At 43.1% G+C, this 22,959-nt stretch overlaps 1 protein-coding gene across 1 annotated transcript; it reads left to right on the top strand.

The window, feature by feature from the left end:
• The first annotated feature begins 20,892 nt into the window (after window positions 1-20,892).
• LOC138522631 (olfactory receptor 6N2-like) lies at window positions 20,893-21,837 on the top strand. The gene has a single exon (XM_069635400.1). It carries the CDS (start codon window positions 20,893-20,895, stop codon window positions 21,835-21,837), a length of 945 nt encoding a protein of 314 aa, XP_069491501.1.
• The last annotated feature ends 1,122 nt before the right edge of the window (window positions 21,838-22,959 follow it).

Genomic DNA, 22,959 nt, shown 5'->3' with positions numbered 1-22,959 from the left:
TATTTTCTTACTTGACAGCCAGGCAATCGGGTAGTTAATTTGGGAAGCCATTTTAGTTTTTTAGGGAAACATTTTCATTTATTTTGTGCTTTCAATCTGAATCCTTTGTTGCTTACTTTTGGCAAACCACTATTAATTATTTTCTTACATTTGAAGCCAGTTTTTTTGGGACACTAGTAGTTTTTGTTAGGGAAATCTTTGTTGTTTTCTTTGAGAAAACATTATTTGTTCTTTATTTCTATATGAGAACCACCCCCTTTTTTTTATTTTGGCCAGCATCAGAGGCGCAGGAGTTCCTCTGAAAGTATAGTGTGGCCATGAAATACCCCGTCCCCCTTTGCTATCATCCATTTGGGACTGGGATTACTTTATGGTGCCTGATGGGGTTTTATCAGCAGTGGCTCAAATGTGGAGTGCACATTCTGCCATGTGTCAAAGACCGTTAGTAGGGGGGCGATCTCTGCTACCCATTCACTGGGCACCAAAGCCCTTCTGATCCAACCAGGGCACTGGAACCAGGATGTGTATAACAAGTTACACCAACCTCATCCCAATAATGATGATAGCACTGCAGCAGGCGCCTCTCTCAGGAGGGCACAGGAAATCAGTGACATTGTGGTTGGAAGTGTAGGCCTGTTCATGCAGTGAGCGAGTCTTGCTCATGCATTGATGGGTTGGTAACTACACACAAAAGGGCCAGGCCAGACTCAGATGCCATTTCAGGGGGTTTTGGAGACAGGGTCAAAGTCCCAGAGGCCAGAGCCACAGACAACATTGCCCGACAGATCAGGAAATTCTGCCAATTGTGCCGGCACATCTTGAGCCAGTGAGAATTGGTGTATGAGGTGATAAAGGCTGTTTATGCTGTCTGCATGTTCTTCCCTATTTCAAAAAAGTAATGCACACATTACAAAAGATCAAAATTCTAAAAAAGAAATAGCTATTTTAAACCATGTTCAGTTTAGTTTGGTGTAATGTTTTGTGTGTTAAAGAATACACATTCAGGTGTTAAGGATTTCAATCAGGCAATACACCCGGGTCTCAGCATAGCATGCAATGCACAAATGAAATACTTATTTATTGTGTCTATAGGTTCAATATTCTGAGTGATATAATACTCATATCACACCCCTTCTTAAAATACCCCCCCCCCCGGTCACAATGGACCAGTAATCAGGCTGGTTGGTAAAGTTAATATTTATTTATTTATTAAAATTCAAATCAAACACATGTTTTAATATATGGGCAGCAATCACCAATTTGGTGACAATACAAATAGGAAAGTAGATAAGGCAGTTAAAATCACTTTTTAGCACACAGAATATAAAACACAAAGAACAGAACAGTTTTGGGTGGTTTGAAAGATAGCGCTTAGATCAAGATTTCCCCTTGCAAATTTCTCAACTCACAAAGAAGCAATTCTACTCAGATGTAAGTAGGCAGCAGGTATTTGGGAATATGGGACAGTGTATAGGGTTTGAATGCAATCTTCCCTCCCCAAACAAGAGAGAAAAACGTTTTGGAATTTTACACTTTTTAAAATGACACTCGAAAATGGCTTTGTGAAACAATGAAAAGTGTGCAAAAATCCTTAAATTGATATAAATTCCCATGGGAGCAACCTGAAAAGGTCCTAACACACAGAAGCTACAAGATGAGCAACAGTACACCCTTTGAATCAGAATGGAAGTTTGGAAATACTTTGAATGGGAAAAAACATGTGTAAAACTTTTGCAAAATTGCGAATTCCCCCCTAATTTTCACTATGCGATTTTTAAGAAAAGCGGGTCAAATGCACTGTTTCTGCGGTTTTGGTGGTGGATGTAGCTAGAGGTCTAATGTTTAACTCAGAGTTGAAATTAAGTCTCTAGCTATAACATTGAGGAATTTATGCACGTTTGAATGAGAGGTGTTTTTGGAAAATAAAGGCGTGAAAATGAAAACAGAAATCAGTTTTTACAATGACAAGTATTCTCCAAACTAGGGAACTCAGGCTGGTTACCAGTTTGAAACACAGTAAGCTCCAGAGTGGTCCTCAGAAACCAACCCCAGCACCTCCGTGTCTGCCTTGGAGGACTCAGTCGGATTACCCATGGGATGATTTTGAGGGTTTGGGATTTCACAAGGCAAAAGAATTTTAAAGAAATTATCACTAGCACAAGGAATCAAAGTGAGGTTTCAAGACAAGTGTGACAATATTACAAGTTCTTAAGTTAAAGAGACGATGGGTTATTGATTGGGATAGGACAAGTAAATATACTATGGGTTACTAGGATTCCAATTGACACTTACAGTCCACTGTAATTTAAGATTGGACCGTCAAGTTCTGGTCATCATGTATCTGGTCTACAGGCAGCAGGGCACCTCTGACGGAAATGGATCAGCTGGGCGGTTCTGGTCAATTGGACTGGCACCTCAGACTGGACTGGATTGGTTTGGATTGGCCCTTCTGGTTGCTGGACACTGTAGATCAGTGGGATGGCGTGTTTCAGCAGGCAAACATTAGTGGTAGCAAGCCAGACTGGATCAGAAGTATTTCCCTTAAGTTTTGGGATGGTTTCAGAATTTGGGCCTGGTTGAAAAAGAGTTCAGCAAATTCTGAGGCCTGGGTTTTGCAAAGTAGTCTGGATTAGGACAAGATGAAGAAGTCAGGAACTTAGCGTCACGCGGAAGTCAGGATGGAGTCAGGAATCAGCGTGTTCTGTGTGTTGTGAGGCTCCCTTATTTATCCTATTTATCCTGCCAATTGACATCAACTCAGTTTATGGTATGGGCAGACTTACAAACCACACCGACAAGGATATGAGTGGTCAAAGAGACAGTTCCCTCCTTGCTTTTTGCTGGTTGGTTGACAGAAAGAGATGTCAGGTTTTATGATGTGACTTGGGACCTCAACAGTTCTTTGGACCAAAATGTAACTTTCCCACAAATACACATTTGTATACTTATGCCCTCTATAAAATCGGACACATATATTACATATTTTGTAGGTTACATTTACATCTATCTCCCAAGTCGGTAGGATCTGGTCGCTATCTTTCTATTGAATTTTAGCAATTTTAATCATAAAGGTTTGGCCTAACAATTCCTAACTCGGTACATTTATGTACAATCACCCCTAGAACATGGGTACACAATATTAGATTTGCAGCATTAATAGTCTCTGCGCAATTAGCGTTTTTGCATAACTTTTGTTCCTTATGCAGTATGAAATCCTACCAAGTTTTCAACCGGCTAGCATGAGTTCAAATTTATATGTATGTACTTTTCACTCATTTACTTATTCTTGTCGCAAAGTTAAATGTCATGAAGTTCTGTGGCAAAGTAAGCAATTTAAATCCAAAATCCATGTCAGGTTTTTTTTCTTCCTTCACCAGTGTGAGCAAATGGTCAGTCCTTTGAAGTTCAATGAGAAGGCTCCTCCCGGAGAATGGAACATCCTGCCCCTCCTCTGTAGGGGTGTTCAAGCCTGCCATTGTCTTTGCCTGGGGCCCAGACGAAAGTCTGATGTGTCCTTTGTCATGATTATGCAAAACCCCCCCAGAGCAATTAGGCCTTTCTGCCAACTAGGCCTTCCTGCCAGCAGTGAAGTGTCAATCTGAAGTGTCAACTTTCCCAGGCTGAGGACTGTCAAAGCAGAATTGTAATAGTTAATTAACTCAAGACTGGGTTTTAACTTTAAGTTACCTACATCTTTCATTAAAACATATAAAATGAACACAGTTTATAGGGGATTCTTACATTAGCAATCCTTTGACATTTCTTAAAGAATTAGGCCTTTCAACAAGAACATGCTTTCCAGATAGGCGACTTTGCACTTTCTTCATGGAAAAACGCATTAAATGGAGTTCTTTTAAATCTGTTTTTGCTATGCAGTACATATACATTTGATTCAGTATTATTTCTTCCATTGAGTGCTGGGATTGTTTGCAGTTTGTGTAGTACCCTTTTAATATCAGTGATACAATGGAAATAAATGGATTTAGCACCAAAACAGCACTTTTGAAGGTTGCAAAGCTAGCACTTTAAAAGCAATTTCGGTTTTCAGCACACTGATGCTGTTTTGCTCCATGTTGAATGTGGCAAAGCCCACTGGCATGCCCCTGCAGTGATAACTCTGTTTTCACCCCACTTTGACTGTGTGTGGCAGGGGTGCAGCCTTTCCTTGGTTGTGACCCAAACACGGTTTTGCAGATTTTGACGTGCACAGGAGTCAGTGCATCCATTGTGGGCTGTTTTTTTCACCCTTTGTAAAGTGATGCAGTGGGGCACATTGGAATGGGTGAAAATATCCCACACAGGTGAGGGTAGAACTTTGAAAAGCAGGTGTCCTACTTCAGGAATCTGGGTGGAATTATTTTAGGTAGCAATGGAATTCCATAACACTCACTGAAACCTTGTATAGTATGTATGTAACCTGTATCCTAAGCATATAACAAATGCTATCTTTAAGTATGTAACCTGCAAAGGCGTTGCTAGGGGGTGCTGAGGGGGCTATAGCCCTGGGTCCTTTGGTTGTAGCCCCAGATAGAAGCTCAGGGACTACAACCAAAAGGCTATAGCTAGCCCTGAATCCCGCCAGTCCTGACATTAGCTTAGCCCCTGATATTTTCCAGACCTAGCAACATCCTTGGTAACCTGTATCCTAAGCATGTAACAAACGTTATCTTTAGGTAACCAACGCTGTGATACCTTCGAGTTTGGGCGTGTAACAAATGCAATGAAAAATAAAAAAAGAAATAGTGTATACATCTTCTTTTAGATAGGCAGTGCACCATTTACTTGTGAGAGCTGTGACAACAGTTTACTGTGCCATGTTGAGATTTGGTAATGATGTTTTACAACAAGCACCACCGCATGAAGGTACTACTCAGCTCAGACTTGCGAAAAATACATCTTCAGTATGGGCACTCATCCCTCGAGACACAAGCGACATGATGTAAATGATAAGTGTATGTCCCCATCCCGTGAGAATGGAGAGATACATACAAATGTAGTGTGTGCCCCCAATCCTATGAGAGAGGAGAGCTGTAAGAATTCAGTGGGTTCCCTGACCCATGTGAGAGGAAGAGGAGCGATGTAAATATTTAGTGTGTACACACACCACCCGAGATATGAGAACTATAGAAATTCAGTGTGTGCACCATTCCTGCAAGAGAGGAGAAATATAGAAATTCAGTGTGTACCCTCACCCCTGTGACAGAGGAGAGACAATTAAATTCAGTATGTGTGTATGAATGGCTCTGTTCAATTATTGGAAGACCCATGGGAAACTGATCCCACACACCTGTGTTATGTTATGTTAGTAGAAACAGAAAGTGCAGCACACTTGCTATTTCATACTCTGGGCTGGGCATCAACAGAAGTGTTGCTCATCCATCACCACCTCAATGTAATCAATTCTACAGAGCATGAACTAGTTTTAACAATAGTAAACCCCCGCTCCACTGCCCAAGATATCCTGTCCAATTGCACACAGGTAATTCTCCAACTCATCTAAATTATGCTGCTGACTTTGAGGATCTGGTTGGTATCTTACCATAGTGGATTGGGATATGGTGCTCATTCATTTGCCTCAATTTCAATTGTTCTACGTAAACTACAAAGAGACAACAGTACCATCAACACAAACAATCTGCTCTGATTGCACCCTTGCTGCGGGAAGCTTAGTATGTCAATGGATATATGGAGAAGTGCTGCTGGCCACACAGATTAGTTGGAGAACCAATCCTGCATTGGGTCATTGTCCTTGAAAAAGTGGCATGTGTTGCTAAAATACACATCCACCATGTTTGTAGTTGTAGGCCTAGTATAGCTATCTGTTCTCCAGGGCTCAGACACATTGAAGAATGCAGAATCTGGATCCCACAGGGGGTATGTGTGAATGTTGCACATCTGAAGTGGGTGCCCTTGCACCCGACACAGATGCAGTGGAGAGGGCATTACCAGATGAAGACAGACTTCTTACTGGATGTTGAGGATGCTCAGTTGTTCCTGTTGCTTGTCCTTCAAGCCTCTGCTCTTCAAGCAAATGATCTTGCAAATGCCTCTTGAGTTCAGTGTTGCATATTTTAACTAGGGCTTCTAAATGTGTCATACTACTCTCCACAGACTGAAATGCAGCCACTGTAACCCTAAAACGGGGGTCAATGCATGATGCCAAATGATACTCAATATTTTCTCACATGTGTTTTACATGTGGGTCTTTCTCACCCGCTACACAATGTCTGTCTCACCTGTGTTTTCTTGGTCCGTTGCTCATTTGGACAGGTTTAATTCAAGCAAGGAGACCAATGTAAGTACCTCACTCAGTGAGACAGAACTTTTGTTCTCACACTCTGTGGCTTCCTCAAAGGACCATAGCAAATAGCATATATTGTACAGGAGCTGCCACTGAGTTGGCGTGAAGAAGGCTCCATCCAATCCTCAACTGTTACTGTTACTGTAGCTGTAGTCACATACAGCATTGCTTTTCTCAGATGTTCCTTTGCTCTTTAGTATTTTCCCCTGCTAATCCTCCTTTCTTATTCCCCTCCCTCTGTCCTCCTATTTATTGCTGTCCACTTTCCACTGACTAAGGTCTGACAACATTCCGGCAAGGTCATCCTGAAGCAACCAGTGTCCCGCGCACCGCTGAGGCAAGTGATTCTCCAGCAGAGGCGGCCGGAGGGCGGCCCCTGCAGAACTCCCCGCGGGATTGCAGTTGCAAGGAGGCAGGCATCAGTGGCGCCCGGCCAGTTCTGCCTCAGATGGGTGGAGTCCTGGAACACGACACAGCCAACAGCAATGTTGAGGAGCGAGCTCAGGCAAACACTGAGACAGGGAAGGTCTGCAGTGGGGGAGTAGACCCCCCTTTTGTCCACGAGGGGAACCAGAAAGACGTGGCAATGCCCTCACGAAACCTACACTAATACTGGAAGACTCCACTACACAAATCCCTCCAGCAGCAGGTAACAAATCAAGTATTATAGCGATTATACATCCTGCACCGCAATATAACAGTAGGTTTGAGTTTCGTCGGGAAGCCAAAGATAGTCAGGTGGAAAGTGAAAGTGACGTAGAAAGGGGTCACGAGGAGGAAAACTTTGACCTAGACACCGACGTACGTGGACACAGAGGTGGAGCGTAGCCGTACCCTTCTGAAATTTAATCCACAGGGAGACAAGTCCAAAGGCAAACTTCGAACGAAAAAGCAAGCGAAAACTCAAAACCTGGCTAAACACGAAGTCTAGCAAGCAGAAGCAAGCCACGGAAGCCACGGCTCACAACAAAACGAAGACATGTTATGTTATGTTATGTTATGTTATTTTGCATTTATATAGCGCCTTATATACCATTGGTATGGTCTGAAGGCGCTGGTAGGTTGAACGCCCTCGGGAACCGAAGTTCGGGTCAGTAGAGAGAGAAGAGCGAGTCAAAAGTGCGTGTGTGCACCAGGTATGTGTGCAGCTGGTGCGGAATTCAGATGGTAGCTGCTTCTTAGCGGTAGGTGTGGTGGTTGAGAGATCAGCAGTATGTGTTCGCTCTGGCTGGCTTTATCCAGGACGAATGTGGCTGCGTTAGGCCTGAGGAGAACGCCTGGCTGGTGGGTGTGAGACCAGCAGTGTTTACATAGAGTGTTGTGGAGTGAGCGGGAGATGTAGATATGAGAACAGTTATACCGAATGGTGTCATAGTATCTCTGTGTTCTAGTTGAGTGGTGATGTAAGGGAGAGAGTAGGCGTGAGGTGTGTTATGATAAGTACTCTTTCAAAATGTTCACTGCATTCTAAAACATATTATGTATGTCACGCAGTTCCGAGCGGGCAGGTCCGTTCTATTCATTTTGTTCATTTCAGGCGTTTGGGATTGTACTACACATTCATGCTTGCTTGACTTATTCTTCTCCAGTGTGCCTCACATATGCTCTCATGTGTTCCAGAAGTGTGCACTCCTGTCTTTCTTGTGCGTGCATTCCAGTCTACCCAGCGTAGTTTTAGGGGAAGAGCCAGGTTTTCAGTACTTTGCGGAAGGCCGTTAAGTCTTCAGTTAGGCGGATGTGGGGTGGGAGCGAGTTCCATAGGGTTGGGGCTAGCGTTGAGAATGATGATCCGCCTAACCTGGTTGAGTTTGTCTTAGGGATTACTAGGAGGCCGGCTGAGCTTGATCTTAGGGTGCGAGTGGGGTGATAAGGTATTAGCTTGTCTTGAAGATATTGCGGTCCGGTTTTATGTAGTGCTCGATGGGAGAGGCATAAGGTTTTGAAAGCTACCCTACGGGCTACTGGAAGCCAGTGCAATGTCTTAAGGGCTGGGGATACGTGGTCTCTTGGACCGAGCGCGAGTAGCATTTTGGCTGCCGCGTTTTGTGCTCTTTGGAGTTTGTTTAGTTGGTAGGCATGAATTCCGAGGTATAGGGAGTTACCGTAGTCCAGTCTTGATATGACAATTGATTGGACCGCGGAGACTCTGTTGGGGAATGAGAGATATGGAAGGATGCGCCTAAGATTTTTGAGGTGGTAGTGGCAGGATTTTGAGACATTGTTGACTTGGCGCGAGAGTGTTAGGTCGGAGTCTAGGGTGCATCCAAGATTTTTCACTGTGTTGGAGGGTGTCGGTGAGTTGCCCATGGCGGGAGGCCAGGGTATTGGGTGCGGAAGAAGATCTAGATTGCCGCAAATCATGATTTCTGTTTTGGAGGGGTTTAGTAGGAGGTGGCTTTGGGTCATCCAGAGTTCTATGTTAAGGAGGCAGGATGCCAGGTCGGGTCGGGAGTCGGGTTTCGAGTTCAGGATTTTTAGAATTAGTTGAGTGTCGTCGGCGTAGTTGTAACACAGGATGTTGTGTGCACGAATTATTGGTGGTAGGGTGATCAGGTAAAGATTGAACAGGAGGGCGGATAGACATGCTCCCTGAGGGACTCCCGTGTCGACAGGTCGGGGTTGTGAGGTAAAGCTGGAGAGTGTCGTTATTTGGTGCCTGTCTTTGAGGAATGAAGCTATCCATTTAAGGGCGGTTCCGCGGATTCCTATGGAGTGGAGTCGGTCTAGGAGGATTGAGTGATTGATCGTGTCAAAGGCGGCCGATAGGTCGAGGAGGATTAGTGCGGCGCATCCGGCGGAGTCTGCTGTCATTTTAAGGTCATCCCAGATCGAGGTTAGGGTGGTTTCAGTTCCGTGGCGTGATCTGAAACTTGATTGGGCTGGGTCTAGGAGGTTGTTGGTTTCGACAAAGGAGTTTAGTTGGGAGTAGGCGGTTCGGTGTATGAGTTTGGCAAGGAACCTAGTGTTTGAGATTGGGCGGTAGTTTTTGGGCTCGAGTGGATCGAGCAATGGTTTTTTAATTAGAGGTTTGACGTGTACCGTTTTGAATGCGTCGGGGAAAGTACCGGAGGAGAGGGAGGAATTTATGATAGATCTTGCGTATTCTCCTGCGCAGGTTGAGGCAAAGATTTCTTTAAGGGTTGTGGCTGGGCAGGGGTCCAGTGGTGAACCAGAAGGTTTGTGGGCAGATAGCAGTTTGAGAAACTGTTCTGGCGATATTGGACTAAAGGATTCAAACGTTGGTTGCGTGGATGTTACGGTTGCAGGGCTGGGCGGTATGGGCGGAGGATTGCTCGGTGGCTGAAGTTGAGCCATCTTGGTGTTTAGAGTTTTTGTTCTTTCGATAGCCGTGTTGTGAAAGTGGAGGGAGAGTGAGTCGCACAGCGATTGTGTGGTGGTTGGGCTGGTTGTATTGCAAGCAGGGTTGGTGAATTCTGAGATGATTTTGTGGAGTTCTTTGCTTGGGTTTTTGCAGTTTAGGATTCGGGTGTTGTAGTGGGCTTTTTTTGCTTTCCGGATTTCGGACTTATATTGATAGAGGTGACGGGCCAAGGTGGTCCTGTTTTCGTGGGTTTTCTCTTTCTGCCATTTGCGTTCTAGGCATTTGTAAAGTCGTTTAGTGGTCTTCAGCTCGGGAGTGAACCATCTGGGGAAAGGGGCGCAGCGGGTTGATGGTTTGCATGGGGGGGTGAGTCGCAAAAGAGGTGCGTTGAGCCATGAGTCAAAGGCCTCGGGGGTTAAATTGTTGTCGGGAAGGCAGGTCGGTGGTGGAGATTGGAGGAGTGCCTCGGCTAAGTCCGGGGTGATCGTTAATTTTTTCCAGCATTTGCGTAAGATTGGAGGTTCGGGTGCAAGTACGGGAATGGGGTCAGGTGAGTGGATGGTGAACGAGAGAATGAAGTGATCTGACCAGATGATTGGGGTTGGGGGCTTTAAATGAATCAGGGTGTTGGAGCTAAAGATGGCATCGAGGGTGTGTCCTTTGTAATGGGTAGGACCGTTTATGTGGGGTTGGAGATTAATTGCATCTAAACCGTCAACCAGGGAGTGTGTCATAGGGTTGGTGGGGATGTCGAGCCATATGTTGAAGTCACCAAGGAGGGTGAGGTTGGAGTGGTTTAGTTGCATGGTGGCGATTGAGTCGCAAAGGTTGTTTGCGAATTGTCTATCGTAACCAGGGGGCCTGTAGATTATTAAGAAACTGTGAGAGAGCGATGGGGAGAGGGAAAGTCTGTACAGAAAACACAAAATAAAGGCGGTACAACTGTGGGACAGTTGCTGCCAAAGCCACTCTTGTCCTGTCCCCTGAAGTCTTTCTTCACCAACTACCAAAAGAGAAAAAAGGACACAGATACTGAGCTATCAGACGCAGAGCTACTGGAAGCTACCCTCGAAATTACGCCAACAAATGAACTCTGTAAAATTGACGTTGCAACTGAAAATCCATCTAACAGTGGGAAACAAATTACTACCCTAGAGGTTCCCTCGCCAGCAAAAAGAAGTCACCCAAAATCAAACACAGATGAGGGAAATCCAGCAGATGTTGGAGGAAATCCACCGATGCATCTAAACATAGAACACCTACCTGTAATGATCGAACAAGAAAGGGAACCTCCCAACAACAAAAGGACATCTTGCTGCAAAATAAAAAGAACACAATAACGCCAAACCAGGTGCTGACGCAACTAAGGCAATCTCTTGTAGAAGAAAGCCCTCCAGCAAACGGAGTGGCCAACTCACAAGACCAGCAGGAAAAGGTCCAAAGCCACGCGTGGACAAAAGCTCATATTAACACAGGACAAAATTCGCATCCAAAAGGCAAAACTGGGGACATGGAGGAAAGGCCACAAGAAAATCGCACTAACAAAACCCTAATCCCTGCCCAGGTCTCGGAACCCCGCCAAGAACCAAATTCCTCAATCATCTGGGAGGCTTCAGATTCACCTTGTGGTAGCAATAAATGACCAAACATCTTTATCTCCCCAAAGAACCGGCGCTTTAGTGAAATTTCATCAGCAACCCCAAAAGACTCACCATCAAAAAAGCCAGATATGATGACAATAATGTCGGCCATTACCATTGCCTTAGCCCTTTTTGGCAAATTGTATGAATCGATAGTGTGCAAGATAACACTGCAGTCCTCGCCAACATAGACACTAAAATGTAGTACATAGAAGGATACATAACAGCAACAGAGATCAAAAACATCAACCAACATAAAGCCCTGGAACTTAAAGTGTCAATGCTGGAAAAACTAGTGGACGCATTACAAGCGGAAATTAAAAATCAGCTCTTCAACGGGACAAAAATCTGAAAAAAGTTTCTGCCACAGTCTCTCAAAAAGACAGCGTTGACGGCACAAAAACCAAACAACGAACAAAAGAAATAGTGGAATTGGTATATACAACAATAATGGACAAAGAACCCAAAGACCCAGGTCAAACAGAGAAACAACAAATGGTTCTAAAACTGTCAAATCAGCTGGAGGAGCCAAAAACGACCAAAAAACAATAGGGAAGTGTCAGAAAAGCATCAATGAAGAGGTTGGATTACAGGATGACACACAGTCTAGTCCCAAAGTTGTAGACCTAACAAGATTGCCCAGATCAGCGGATTAATTCCTGGTGAATTCGGATCTTATAAACTTGTCGCAACATTGGGAATGCGATCCAAAGATAAGAGAAAAGTCAACGCCAACAAGGGAAAAAGAAAGTTTCCTATCGTCAAAGGACAATGATAAAACCAGGCAGGTACCCGCAAGGGTCCACAGGAGCGAGATAGAAGCAAATAAAACTCATAACTCCATCCGCCATCTTGTTAACAACACCCGGTGGGACCAACATGATACAGACCCAAACAAACAACATGGAGAAACAATGCAAACAACGAAAAACGGGCAATGCCTAGTTGCGCAGTAAAAAAAGATTTCCGAAAATACAAAGTGTGGTTCCCCGAGAAAAAATAAAGACAAAGTCCTAGCAATAACAAGGAAAACAAACTCCCTAAGACAAATAAGGACCGAAGATCTCAAACTCGTGGAACCTTACCACAGAGGGGACATAGCAAAAGCATAACTCTATGTGAAATCGAACAGTATTCAAGACTTATCGAGAGCAGTGTTCCAAGAAATTGAACAGTTAGGCTTTCTTCTATCAGAAATAGCAGACCCAAGACCATCGGATAAAAAGGACTCTATAAAGAAAGAAGAGTCACTGCAAATTGTATGGATCGATAGTGTGCAAGATAACACTGTAGTCCTCGCCAACATAGACACTAAAATGTAGTTCATAGAAGGATACATAACAGCAACAGAGATCAAAAACATCAACCAACATAAAGCCCTGGAACTTAAAGTGTCAATGCTGGAAAAACTAGTGGACGCATTACAAGCGGAAATTAAAAATCAGCTCTTCAACTGGACAAAAATCTGAAAAAAGTTTCTGCCACAGTCTCTCAAAAAGACAGCGTTGACGGCACAAAAACCAAACAACGAACAAAAGAAATAGTGGAAATGGTATATACAACAATAATGGACAAAGAACCCAAAGACCCAGGTCAAACAGAGAAACAACAAATGGTTCTAAAACTGTCAAATCAGCTGGAGGAGCCAAAAACGACCAAAAAACAATAGGGAAGAGTCAGAAAAGCATCAATGAAGAGGTTGGATTACAGGATGACACACAGTCTAGTTCCAAAGTTGTATACCTAACAAGATCGCCCAGATCAGCGGATTAATTCCTGGTGAATTCGGATCTTATAAACTTGTCGCAACATTGGGAATGCGATCCAAAGATAAGAGAAAAGTCAACGCCAACAAGGGAAAAAGAAAGTTTCCTATCGTCAAAGGACAATGATAAAACCAGGCAGGTACCCGCAAGGGTCCACAGGAGCGAGATAGAAGCAAATAAAACTCATAACTCCATCAGCCATCTTGTTAACAACCCCCGGTGGGACCAACATGATACAGACCCAAACAAACAACATGGAGAAACAATGCAAACAACGAAAAACGGGCAATGCCTAGTTGCGCAATAAAAAAAGATTTCCGAAAATACAAAGTGTGGTTCCCCGAGAAAAAATAAAGACAAAGTCCTAGCAATAACAAGGAAAACAAACTCCCTAAGACAAATAAGGACCGAAGACCTCAAACTCATGGAACCTTACCACAGAGGGGACATAGCAAAAGCATAACTCTATATGAAATCGAACAGTATTCAAGACTTATCGAGAGCAGTGTTCCAAGAAATTGAACAGTTAGGCTTTCTTCTATCAGAAATAGCAGACCCAAGACCATCGGATAAAAAGGACTCTATAAAGAAAGAAGAGTCACTGCCTAAACGGCAGTATATTTCAAGAACAGAGGACCCTTATAGGCCTCACCGAAGCAGAAAGTGGCAAGGGCGAAACAGAGAGCATTCTACCGACGAAAATGTAGACCAAGAAAAGAAACGCTGTGGGAAATACAGACCTGAAGTCGAAGACGAAAGGCGCTGAGTTTCCTCAGTAAGATATAGAAATACCAACAATCAACATGTGTGTGGGAGAGATCACAAAGCAGAAGACAACCAAAGCAACTACCGACAAATTTACTCCCCAAAGAGGCAAAGACAGAATGACGAAAAAACACGGGACATAAAGTCTATGGGAGCCAGAGAAGTAGCCACTACAAAGGGCCCATGGAACTGGTTGAAATCAACTTTGATGCCTACCAACAAGAAGTAGCACCGACCAGTGTCCTCTGTTCCCGGGCATAAAGATCTTCCAGAAAGTCCCTCGAACACTTGCACTCTGGGCTCCTGGAACACTAGAGGACATACATACTTAACGATGACAGGGGACATCGACCTGGGCCATTTTGACATCCTGTGCTTACAGGAAACCTGGTTGGCAGATAAACCATCCCTTGATGGCTTCACGGTAGAAGTATCACTGGCAACGAAAGGCCTCTTGGGGCGCCCGTCGACGGGGCTCCTGACTGCAATTAAAATAGGCTCGGGATTCACCATGATTGCAACCCTGGAAAAATGCTATGGGATACTGGCTATTCTGTTAAATTGGACTCGAAAGACAACCAGCAAAGAAGCAGCTTACCAAACCCAGTTGGTGGTCATAAATACCTACTGGAACCCCCAACGTATAACAACTAAAGCATTCTGCTCGGACATGGAGACAACAATCGACAAGATCAAGGAGATAGATGAAAAGATCGAAATTATAATCTGCAGGGATTTGAACGCAAATTGTGGCAAAACCACAGACGATTCCTTGAACCCTTTCCCACAAGGCCAAACAGCAGAAAGAGGGAAGGCCTGGACAAGTCTAACAAGTCCAAGAAACCTGCACAACATAGCATCCCTATTCCCAGAGCAAAACACAATCCCGACGTGGGAACGGTCAAACGCCAAAGCCACACTGGACTATATCTATGTGAGTTATGGTTTGCTCCCGATTATAAAAGCCTTCGACGTACAGAGAACTGTGCACAGTGACCATAACCTTCTCCTATGTGCCTGGCAAGGTAAACCCATACCCAAACGGTTATACAAATACGATGTTGAAATAAACAATCAGCAATCAAGGCTTCGCCTCACTACAACAGACGTCAAAAAGATAAATGCCAAATATAACATTGAGGGGTGTCTCGCATCCCAATTGGATGGCTACTCAAGACCAAACTATCTCCCCTTCCTGCTGGCCCACAGAGTAACAGCAACTGTACAGAAAAAGCAATTAGAGCAACCGAAACATGTATACAACAATTTGGTGGTAGAAAAAGGGAAAGCCATGCGCAAAATGAAGTGAACTGCGATGAAAATGAACACTCCCGAAGCCTGGTGAGGAAGCAAAAAAATACTCCAAATGGATAAAACATCGAAGAGCAGTACTCTACCAACATGATTCGGAACAAATGCTGCGAAGATTGAGCACCAAAAAATCCGGTGAATTTTGGTCTTTGATCAAAACGATGACAACTCAATCAGAAAACAAGATCTCTAACTCTGTCTCTGAAGCCCAGTGGATAGCTCATTTTAAGACCCTTTTTGACCTTTCCAACACCAGTCAACCAACCAAATCATGGGACTCTACCACTCCATGGGCAGACGTGACAAACAGCAACGAGATTGAAAAATTGATCATCAAACTCAAAAACTCAAGATCCCCGGGCCCTGATGGCTTGAGCAATATAGATCTGAAACAAGCTCCAAAAGAGTGGGCAGCGGTGATCAGTAAAATCTTTAGCCACTCCGCCAGCACAAAATCGATCCCAGAAACATGGTCAAGGGCCATCATAGTACCGATCTACAAGAAAGGATGCAGAGAAAACCCGGAGAGCTATGGGCCCATAGCTCTCTTAGACATCATAGGGAAAATAGGGAAAATCATTGGGAAAATTTACGCCTCCAGCCTACTAGACCTTTTTAGAAGGTGGTACAAAAATGCACCATGTAGCGACCATTTCCAAATGGGCTTCCAGAAACAGGGCAGTACGGCTGTCAACATCCTGATATTAAACATCTTAAAGCTCAAAGTAAAGGAAGGCGCACCAAAAGTATACCTTGCTTTTGTGGATCTATCAAAAGCGTTCGACAAAATCAATCGAGCAAAACTGTGGGCTAAACTAGAAAACTGGGATTGCCCAAAACGGATCTTGGAACCAAACATCGGCCTCCACATGGACATGCACATCAGGGTGAAACTTAACAAGCAAGGCACCCTCTCTGAGGAAATGTCTGTCTACAGGGGAGTCAAACAGAGCTGCCCTTTGGCGCCGGTACTTTTTATCTCCTTCTTAGGCGATTACCAACAATGGGAAACATAAGCGGGCGTTCCCTCCCAAAATAGGGTTAACACCCATCTCAAGACTGATGTACGCTGACGACGTGATATTGATCGATCAAACTCAAATTGGGCTGCAAAGAAAATTGGATAATATGGCCAGATACATCGAAGAGAACAATCTGGAAATTAACAAAACAAAAACGAAAATTCTTGTACTAGCGAAACCAGGCAAAAGAACACAAAAAAAACAAAACTGGTATCTGGACAAGACACAAGTGGAAGTTGTTAGAAACTTCAAATACTTGGGAGTGACATTTCATAGCTCAGCCATAGAAACTTCAATGCAAGACTCACTGTGGGAGAAAACAAAGCGGCTGACATCCCAGACCAAGCTAGTCAATAATAAATATGGTAAATTTTCACTTCTGCCGGCCATCCAATTTCACAGAACAAAAGTTGTGCCATCCTTAATCTATGAGATGGACGCATCTGTTAACCTGCCTCAAGCCATCTGGATCAAACTTGAGGGGTACATCTGGAAGGCTGTTTTGGGACTACCAAAATCTACACAAATGGCAGCAATCAGACGGGAACTGGGGCTAGTCTCCCAGGCAGGCCTATTTGAACAAAATGCGATGCTACTGCATCGAAAAAGTCTAGTAGCAGACTCACTACCCATCTATAACATCATCACGGAAGAACTGATGAGCGAAAAATGCAAGGGCCTACACGCATGGGTCACCCATCAAAAAGAAATACTGAACGATGTGACATGCTCGGAGGAGGATCTGACACATTATCCACAAAGAGAGAAAAAAAAAGATGAAAGACTGGATTACTACCATCAAGAAAACAATTGCAAACAAACTGCTGACGCGCCTCCCTTCGACTTTTAATAATGTCAAAGAACCGCTAAACTATTGCACCAAATTTCCAAATAAAGTGCTGCGGATCCTATTTATGAAAGCCAGACTAAACTTGCTCCCAACGCAGGAAATCATATCAATCAGAGCATCAACGGCAGAAACTGGTTGCCGTCTGTGCAAAAAACAAGACTGCCCAGAAACACTTGAACACCTAGTGCTGATGTGTCGAGAGACAACCCAGAATTAGAACGCCTACCTGGCACCATTACTTACTGATCATGGAACGGTAGACGTGGAGTCTATCAGGAATAGATTGATATCTGGAGAAACTAGAAGATGGACCATAGCTGCAGTGAAACTTATAGAACTGGCGCTAAAAATGATAATTCAAGTCTCAAATGTGACGACGGGATCCGAACCAGCCCAATAAATCATGGTAAAATTTGTCCAGACGTCATACACGTCATAGACTTTTAGCCAGAAGACTAATCATGGGTGTCTCCTCTCGGTTCTTCTTAACCTTGTAAAAATCATTATCTTGTGATTAAATTCAAGCAATGAAAAAAATAATAAAAAAATAATAATAATAATATGCTACCTTTTGGACAAGACTCAGGCACCATAACAGCACCTCAGTGGTGATGGGCACAGAATAAATATTTGATGACACAATGTAGCCGGTCAAGAATATGCAATGTTGAATTCCAGTGGACCAGCAGGTATGTCCCGACCTACTGATAAGAAATGCAAATACAACCCTCCTCAAAAATGCTTTCTCCTGCACATATGCAGGGGCAGTCCCTTCAGCTGGCACGTCACAGACCCATGTTGAACTTGGATTTGTAAACTGGTCTGTTGCAACAAGGGAGAATGGGATATAGCCCACTTGTTCAGAATCTGTTCTTAGGGATGTAGGCAAAAGGTCCACTGTGACTTCCTCTTCTCCTCCTCCGATGTTTTGCCTCTGGCTACAAAGATATCTGAAATGGTCTTTCTCTTTGCCTCAAACACCACAGACACTGCTAGCCCTGGCCGCGCCCTTTTCAAAAGCATCTAATGCTGTGTGTATGCTCTTGGGCCTGACCTCAAATCAACTGCTGAAAGTAGCTGAATCATTCAAAAATGTTAAATTAAGTTCATCTTGAATAATGTTGCTCTCATGTAGGTGTTGGTGTGCTGTGTCGCACAGCCAATCAACCTGCAACTAATACCACACTATCTTGGATCACCACCTCCAAAACACCTTTCAGCTCCCCCACATTTTCTTCATTGCCCCAAAGCAATTCAACTGCTTCGGTAGTGAGTGTGTCTTTTTCAGCAAGCTGGCCACCTGCAAATTCTTCCTCTGTCCTACTTCTCAATGCTCAAGCAGGTGTTGGTATGTTGCATCACACAGATAACCAACCTTCAACTAATTCCACGGCCTAAAATCAACACCTTAAACTATTTTTCCAGCAACCACTATTTATTTCTGTTCCCTCAATGCAATTCACCGACTTGTGTGTTGTGCTGAGTATTCCCATTCTAACACGCTTGCCCAGCAGCAATCCCTTCTCCACCCAACTGATCAGTACTCAAGCAGGTGGTTGTGTGTTGTGTTAAATGGCCAACCAACCTGCAATAATGCCTATAGTCTGTGATCATCACCTTCAACAATTTTTTCAAACAGACCCATAGTTTATTATGTTCTCCAAAGTAATTCAACCACTTGTGTTGTGCGTTACTGTGCCCGGTCAAACAAGCTAGCCTGGTCCACATTTAATCGCCAAACTTCTGCTCAGTGCTCAAGCAGACCATGTGTTGTGTCACTCAGTCATCCAACCTGCCACTAATTTCCACTGTCTGTGATCACCACCTCCAACAATATTTCCTGCACCCCCACATTTCCTTTCTTTTCCCCAAAGCAGTTTAACTGCTTGTGTTGTATGTGAGTATAAAAAGGTGGCCCAGCGTACATGCCTCCTCTGTTCTACTCTTCAGTGCTCCAGCAGGTGTTGGTGTGTGGCATCACACCAGCAATCAAGCTTCCTCAAATGCCCACTGCCTCTGATCACCACCTTCAACAATTTTTTCTAGCATCCCCAAAATGTTTTTATTCTCACAAAGCAATTCAGCTTCTTGTATTGTGTGTGTGGGCCTGCTCGTGCAAACAAACTGGTCTAGCACAAATTCCTCATATGTCCTACTGCTTAAGGATCAAGCAGGTGGTGGTTTGCTTTACACCGTTAATCAACCTGCCATTAATGTTTACCCCTGTGGTTACCACCTCCAACAATTTTTGCAGGGCCCCCAATTTTTTTTTCTGTTCCCCCAAAGTTGTGGAAAATGCATTCAATTCAATTGCTTGTGTGTGAGCATGTGTTCAATCAAGCTGGCCCATGGCTTATATGCAAAGTAAATTATTGACGTGACTGGCAGACAAAATAAAATATCTCAAACAAATCCCAAAGACTAGCCTGCCATTCTATGAAATGCAGATTGATTTTAAACAGTGTTTTCAAAAATAAAAATACAATTATAGTCTGTTGAACACTGCTTAAAATGATCCTACGAAATCATCCTTTTATATTATTAAATGCACATTATGCAATAAAGTTTATTTCGCACAAGAAGGCTACCTACCAATTAAAGTAAAATGTTCCAGCTCTGAAACAGCAACAGACAACCTAAGCTGAATGTCCTTTTGTTCTGGCTCTCCCAGTATTAAATGGGGAACATGCAACATAAAAAAAGTAAAGTGTTCCAGCTCTCAAACAGCATCCAGTTCTCACAACCCTCCTCCCACTCTGCAAGATTCCAAGTGACTGCTCAAGAGCTGCAGAGGGCCCTTATATATGTAGTCATGTCAATATGCTGCCCTGAACCTGTTTAACCAAATCTGTTAACATTTTCAGAAGCCTGATGGATCCCGAATATTGAAAAATCAGATGAATTCGGATTTAGATGAATAATGTGTCACATGCTTAGTCCCAGGAAGACACAATAGTTGGCTCTATCATGATTAGTAGTATTTTAAATAATTACATACTCCATATAAGATTATTATGATTTATGAACCTTAATTATGACTAAAAATATGAGATGAAAAACTATTAACAAGTGTGTGTGTGTGTGTGTGTGTTTGTGTTTGTATGTGTGCCTGTGCAGGTGAAATGAATATTAACATTGTTTAGACATATGAAAGGTTCTGACAGTTGTTCCTCTGTTTCTTCTGCCAAGTGAATGAAAGGCTTTTGTCATTAAAGGTTTCCAGTGCAGATCTATAAAAATAAACAAAAATGTTGTGGTGAGCACAATGTTGCCTGTCCAACAAACTGCATTGAAATATATACACATTGGAGCTAATTTTGGTTGAGCCGTAGCAATAATGGAAGTTGTAAAAGCCTTGAGTATGTCTTTTATGCCTTCCATTAACACCATGGCTCATTTTCATTGATTTGTATGGCAGAGACGAGGGGCGGAACGCAAGTAGCATTTCCGCTGCTCCCTTGCTCTCGACCATTGAAATCATCCAATAGTTTCCCAGTCATGCATTTGCATGCTCGTTCAAATGATGGGAATCCTTATGGAGTCCACCTGCTTTTTGCACCAGTAAAACGTAGGCAGACTGCATAGGATCCATTGTGAATGTCCCCTGCCATGCTTACATGGCAGGCAACGTTTACTCTACATACACTCCGCCGTGCACATGGTGAAAATTTGGCGAGGGGGAGCCGTTTACATTAAAGTGTTACCGTAACGGATCTCTACCGCTAAATAACAGGCTCATAAAAAATTAGCTCCATTGTCTATATTTCTTTGCAAATTTAAATCATTTTGTTTAACAGACACATATAACATTGTGCATGTAGTATGTTTTGCAAAAGACTCTTCCCGGTTCCATAATAAAACGTATTGATATTGCCATTTTGATGTCTTTATTTTACAGACTTGTGATGTATCCCCATGGAGGACCATAATAGGACGCTGGTGAACACATTTCACATTCTGGGATTCTCAAGCTTCCATAAGTTTCAACGTGTCCTCTTTGTTATCATTTTGCTCACATACCTGATCACCATTACTGGAAACATGCTCATTATTGTAGTTGTGAGAGTGGAGTCCTACCTGCAGAGCCCCATGTACCTTTTTGTCAGCACTCTGTCTGTTTTAGAGATTGTATACATTTCTGTCACTGTTCCCAAACTGCTCGCACTCCTCTTAGGTGCTAACCCAATAATTTCCTTTGTTGGCTGTTTTACCCAGTTGTACGTGTTTCATTCCCTGGGGATTTCAGAGTGCTTTCTTCTTGCAGTGATGGCTTTTGATCGATATTTGGCCATATGTAAGCCCCTCCACTACACCACCATCATGACCAACCAGCTTTGCATTAAGTTATGTGCCCTCTGTTGGTTTGTAGGCTTTCTGGCTGCTTTGATTCCAGCAATCCTTACTGCTAGGATACCCTTCTGTGTTTCCAATGAAATTAACCACTTTATTTGTGATCTGGGACCGCTCCTAAGCCTGGCCTGCTCTGACATCACTCTCAATATAATGGTGAACACCTCAGTGGCTGGCAGTGCTATCATAATCCCCATTTGCTCAATTCTTGGGTTTTATGTCAATATCATCTGGGCCATATTGCAGATCAAGACCACAGATGGTAGATACAAAGCTTTTTCTACATGCTCATCACATCTGATTGTTGTTGGCTTATTTTTTGGATCAACAACCATTGTGTATATGCGACCCAAAGGTGGCAGGTCAGTAGAACACGATAAGATGTTTGCTCTAATGTACGCCATCATCACACCCATGTTAAATCCGTTCATTTATACCCTTAGAAATAAGGATGTGAGAGAGGCATTCAAGAAGTATGTCAGAAAACTGAGCATGACAAGGAACCTGTGAATGTGTTGGCTATTCTTCACTTTGGTGTTGTGGAGCTTTGATTCTGTGCATTGCACTGTACATTTGTCGTACAGTGAATATTGTGTGACTACTCCTATAAATGAATTACAATTTTGAGTAATATATTCCTGTTTTCAATGACAGTTGAAGTGCTTTGTAGTATTATGACATTGCTGGCTATTAGCAAAGAGTTTGTCATACATCAACTGTGGTCACAGGTGCTTATGTTGTCTTTATACATGGAAATCGTTGTCTCAGTGTGATGGGCCCTCCTGAGATCATCACACTGCTGGCCATGATATTCGATTGCATAGGAATATGTGCTCTGAGTTGGAGATGCATAACGTTGGAATTTTTTCAATTCAGAAATCTGGAATCCTCTAAACTGGGACTGTTTCAATTTCTGAGAATGCCAAACTGGGAGTTTACCGGCAATGTCAAACTGGTAACTATTTTTGCGATGTGAAGTATACTGGGGATGTCAAGGGTACTGAGATTGTTTAGACCAGCAGCTTACTGGGATTGTAGAACTAGGAGCTAACTGTTAAACTTACTGGGAGACACTTTAGAGTAACATGACATTTCATTTCAGAACGTATTGCATGATATGTCAGGGCTCAGGATGTAAACTTGAAAGAAATTCAAGTCATGAAAACAAAGTAAATTGTCCCCTTGTCTTTCTGAAAAACGTGGAGATTTGGGGAAAAATTGGAATATGTGCATGTGTAATATTTATTTTCTAAACACATTGTACATATCTAAATTTACTTTGCTACTTTAAGAACACAAAATGCATTATGGATAAACAGAGAGGGAAATTAAAGTGTGATTTAATGGATAACATATACACACAAACCCACACACACACACATATTATAGCGTTGCTGTTCTATCTTAAAATGAAAACACTTTTCCAGACTTTATTTTTTCCGCTCTATAACGTTCTAATTGAGGATGGATCTTCACCAGACAAGGACCTGGTGGATCTGATCGGCATGCCACATTTGGTAAGAATCAATTCACTTGATGAAACGTTGTAACAGGTTGCTATAAAAATCATTTATAATGGAGATTTCCACAGAAAAATGGAAAGCTAAAAACCTAATTTCCAAAATTGACCTC

The sequence above is a fragment of the Ambystoma mexicanum genome, chromosome 1p (assembly GCF_040938575.1).
Source record: "Ambystoma mexicanum isolate Mex_15411 chromosome 1p, UKY_AmexF1_1, whole genome shotgun sequence".
NCBI lineage: Eukaryota > Metazoa > Chordata > Amphibia > Caudata > Ambystomatidae > Ambystoma > Ambystoma mexicanum.
Note: the sequence above shows the minus strand (reverse complement) of the source record. Positions and strands in the feature narration are given on the sequence as shown.

Coding starts and splice junctions, on each gene's coding strand:
- LOC138522631 (XM_069635400.1), top strand. CDS start 20,893: ATGGAGGACCATAATAGGACGCTGGTGAACACATTTCACATTCTGGGA.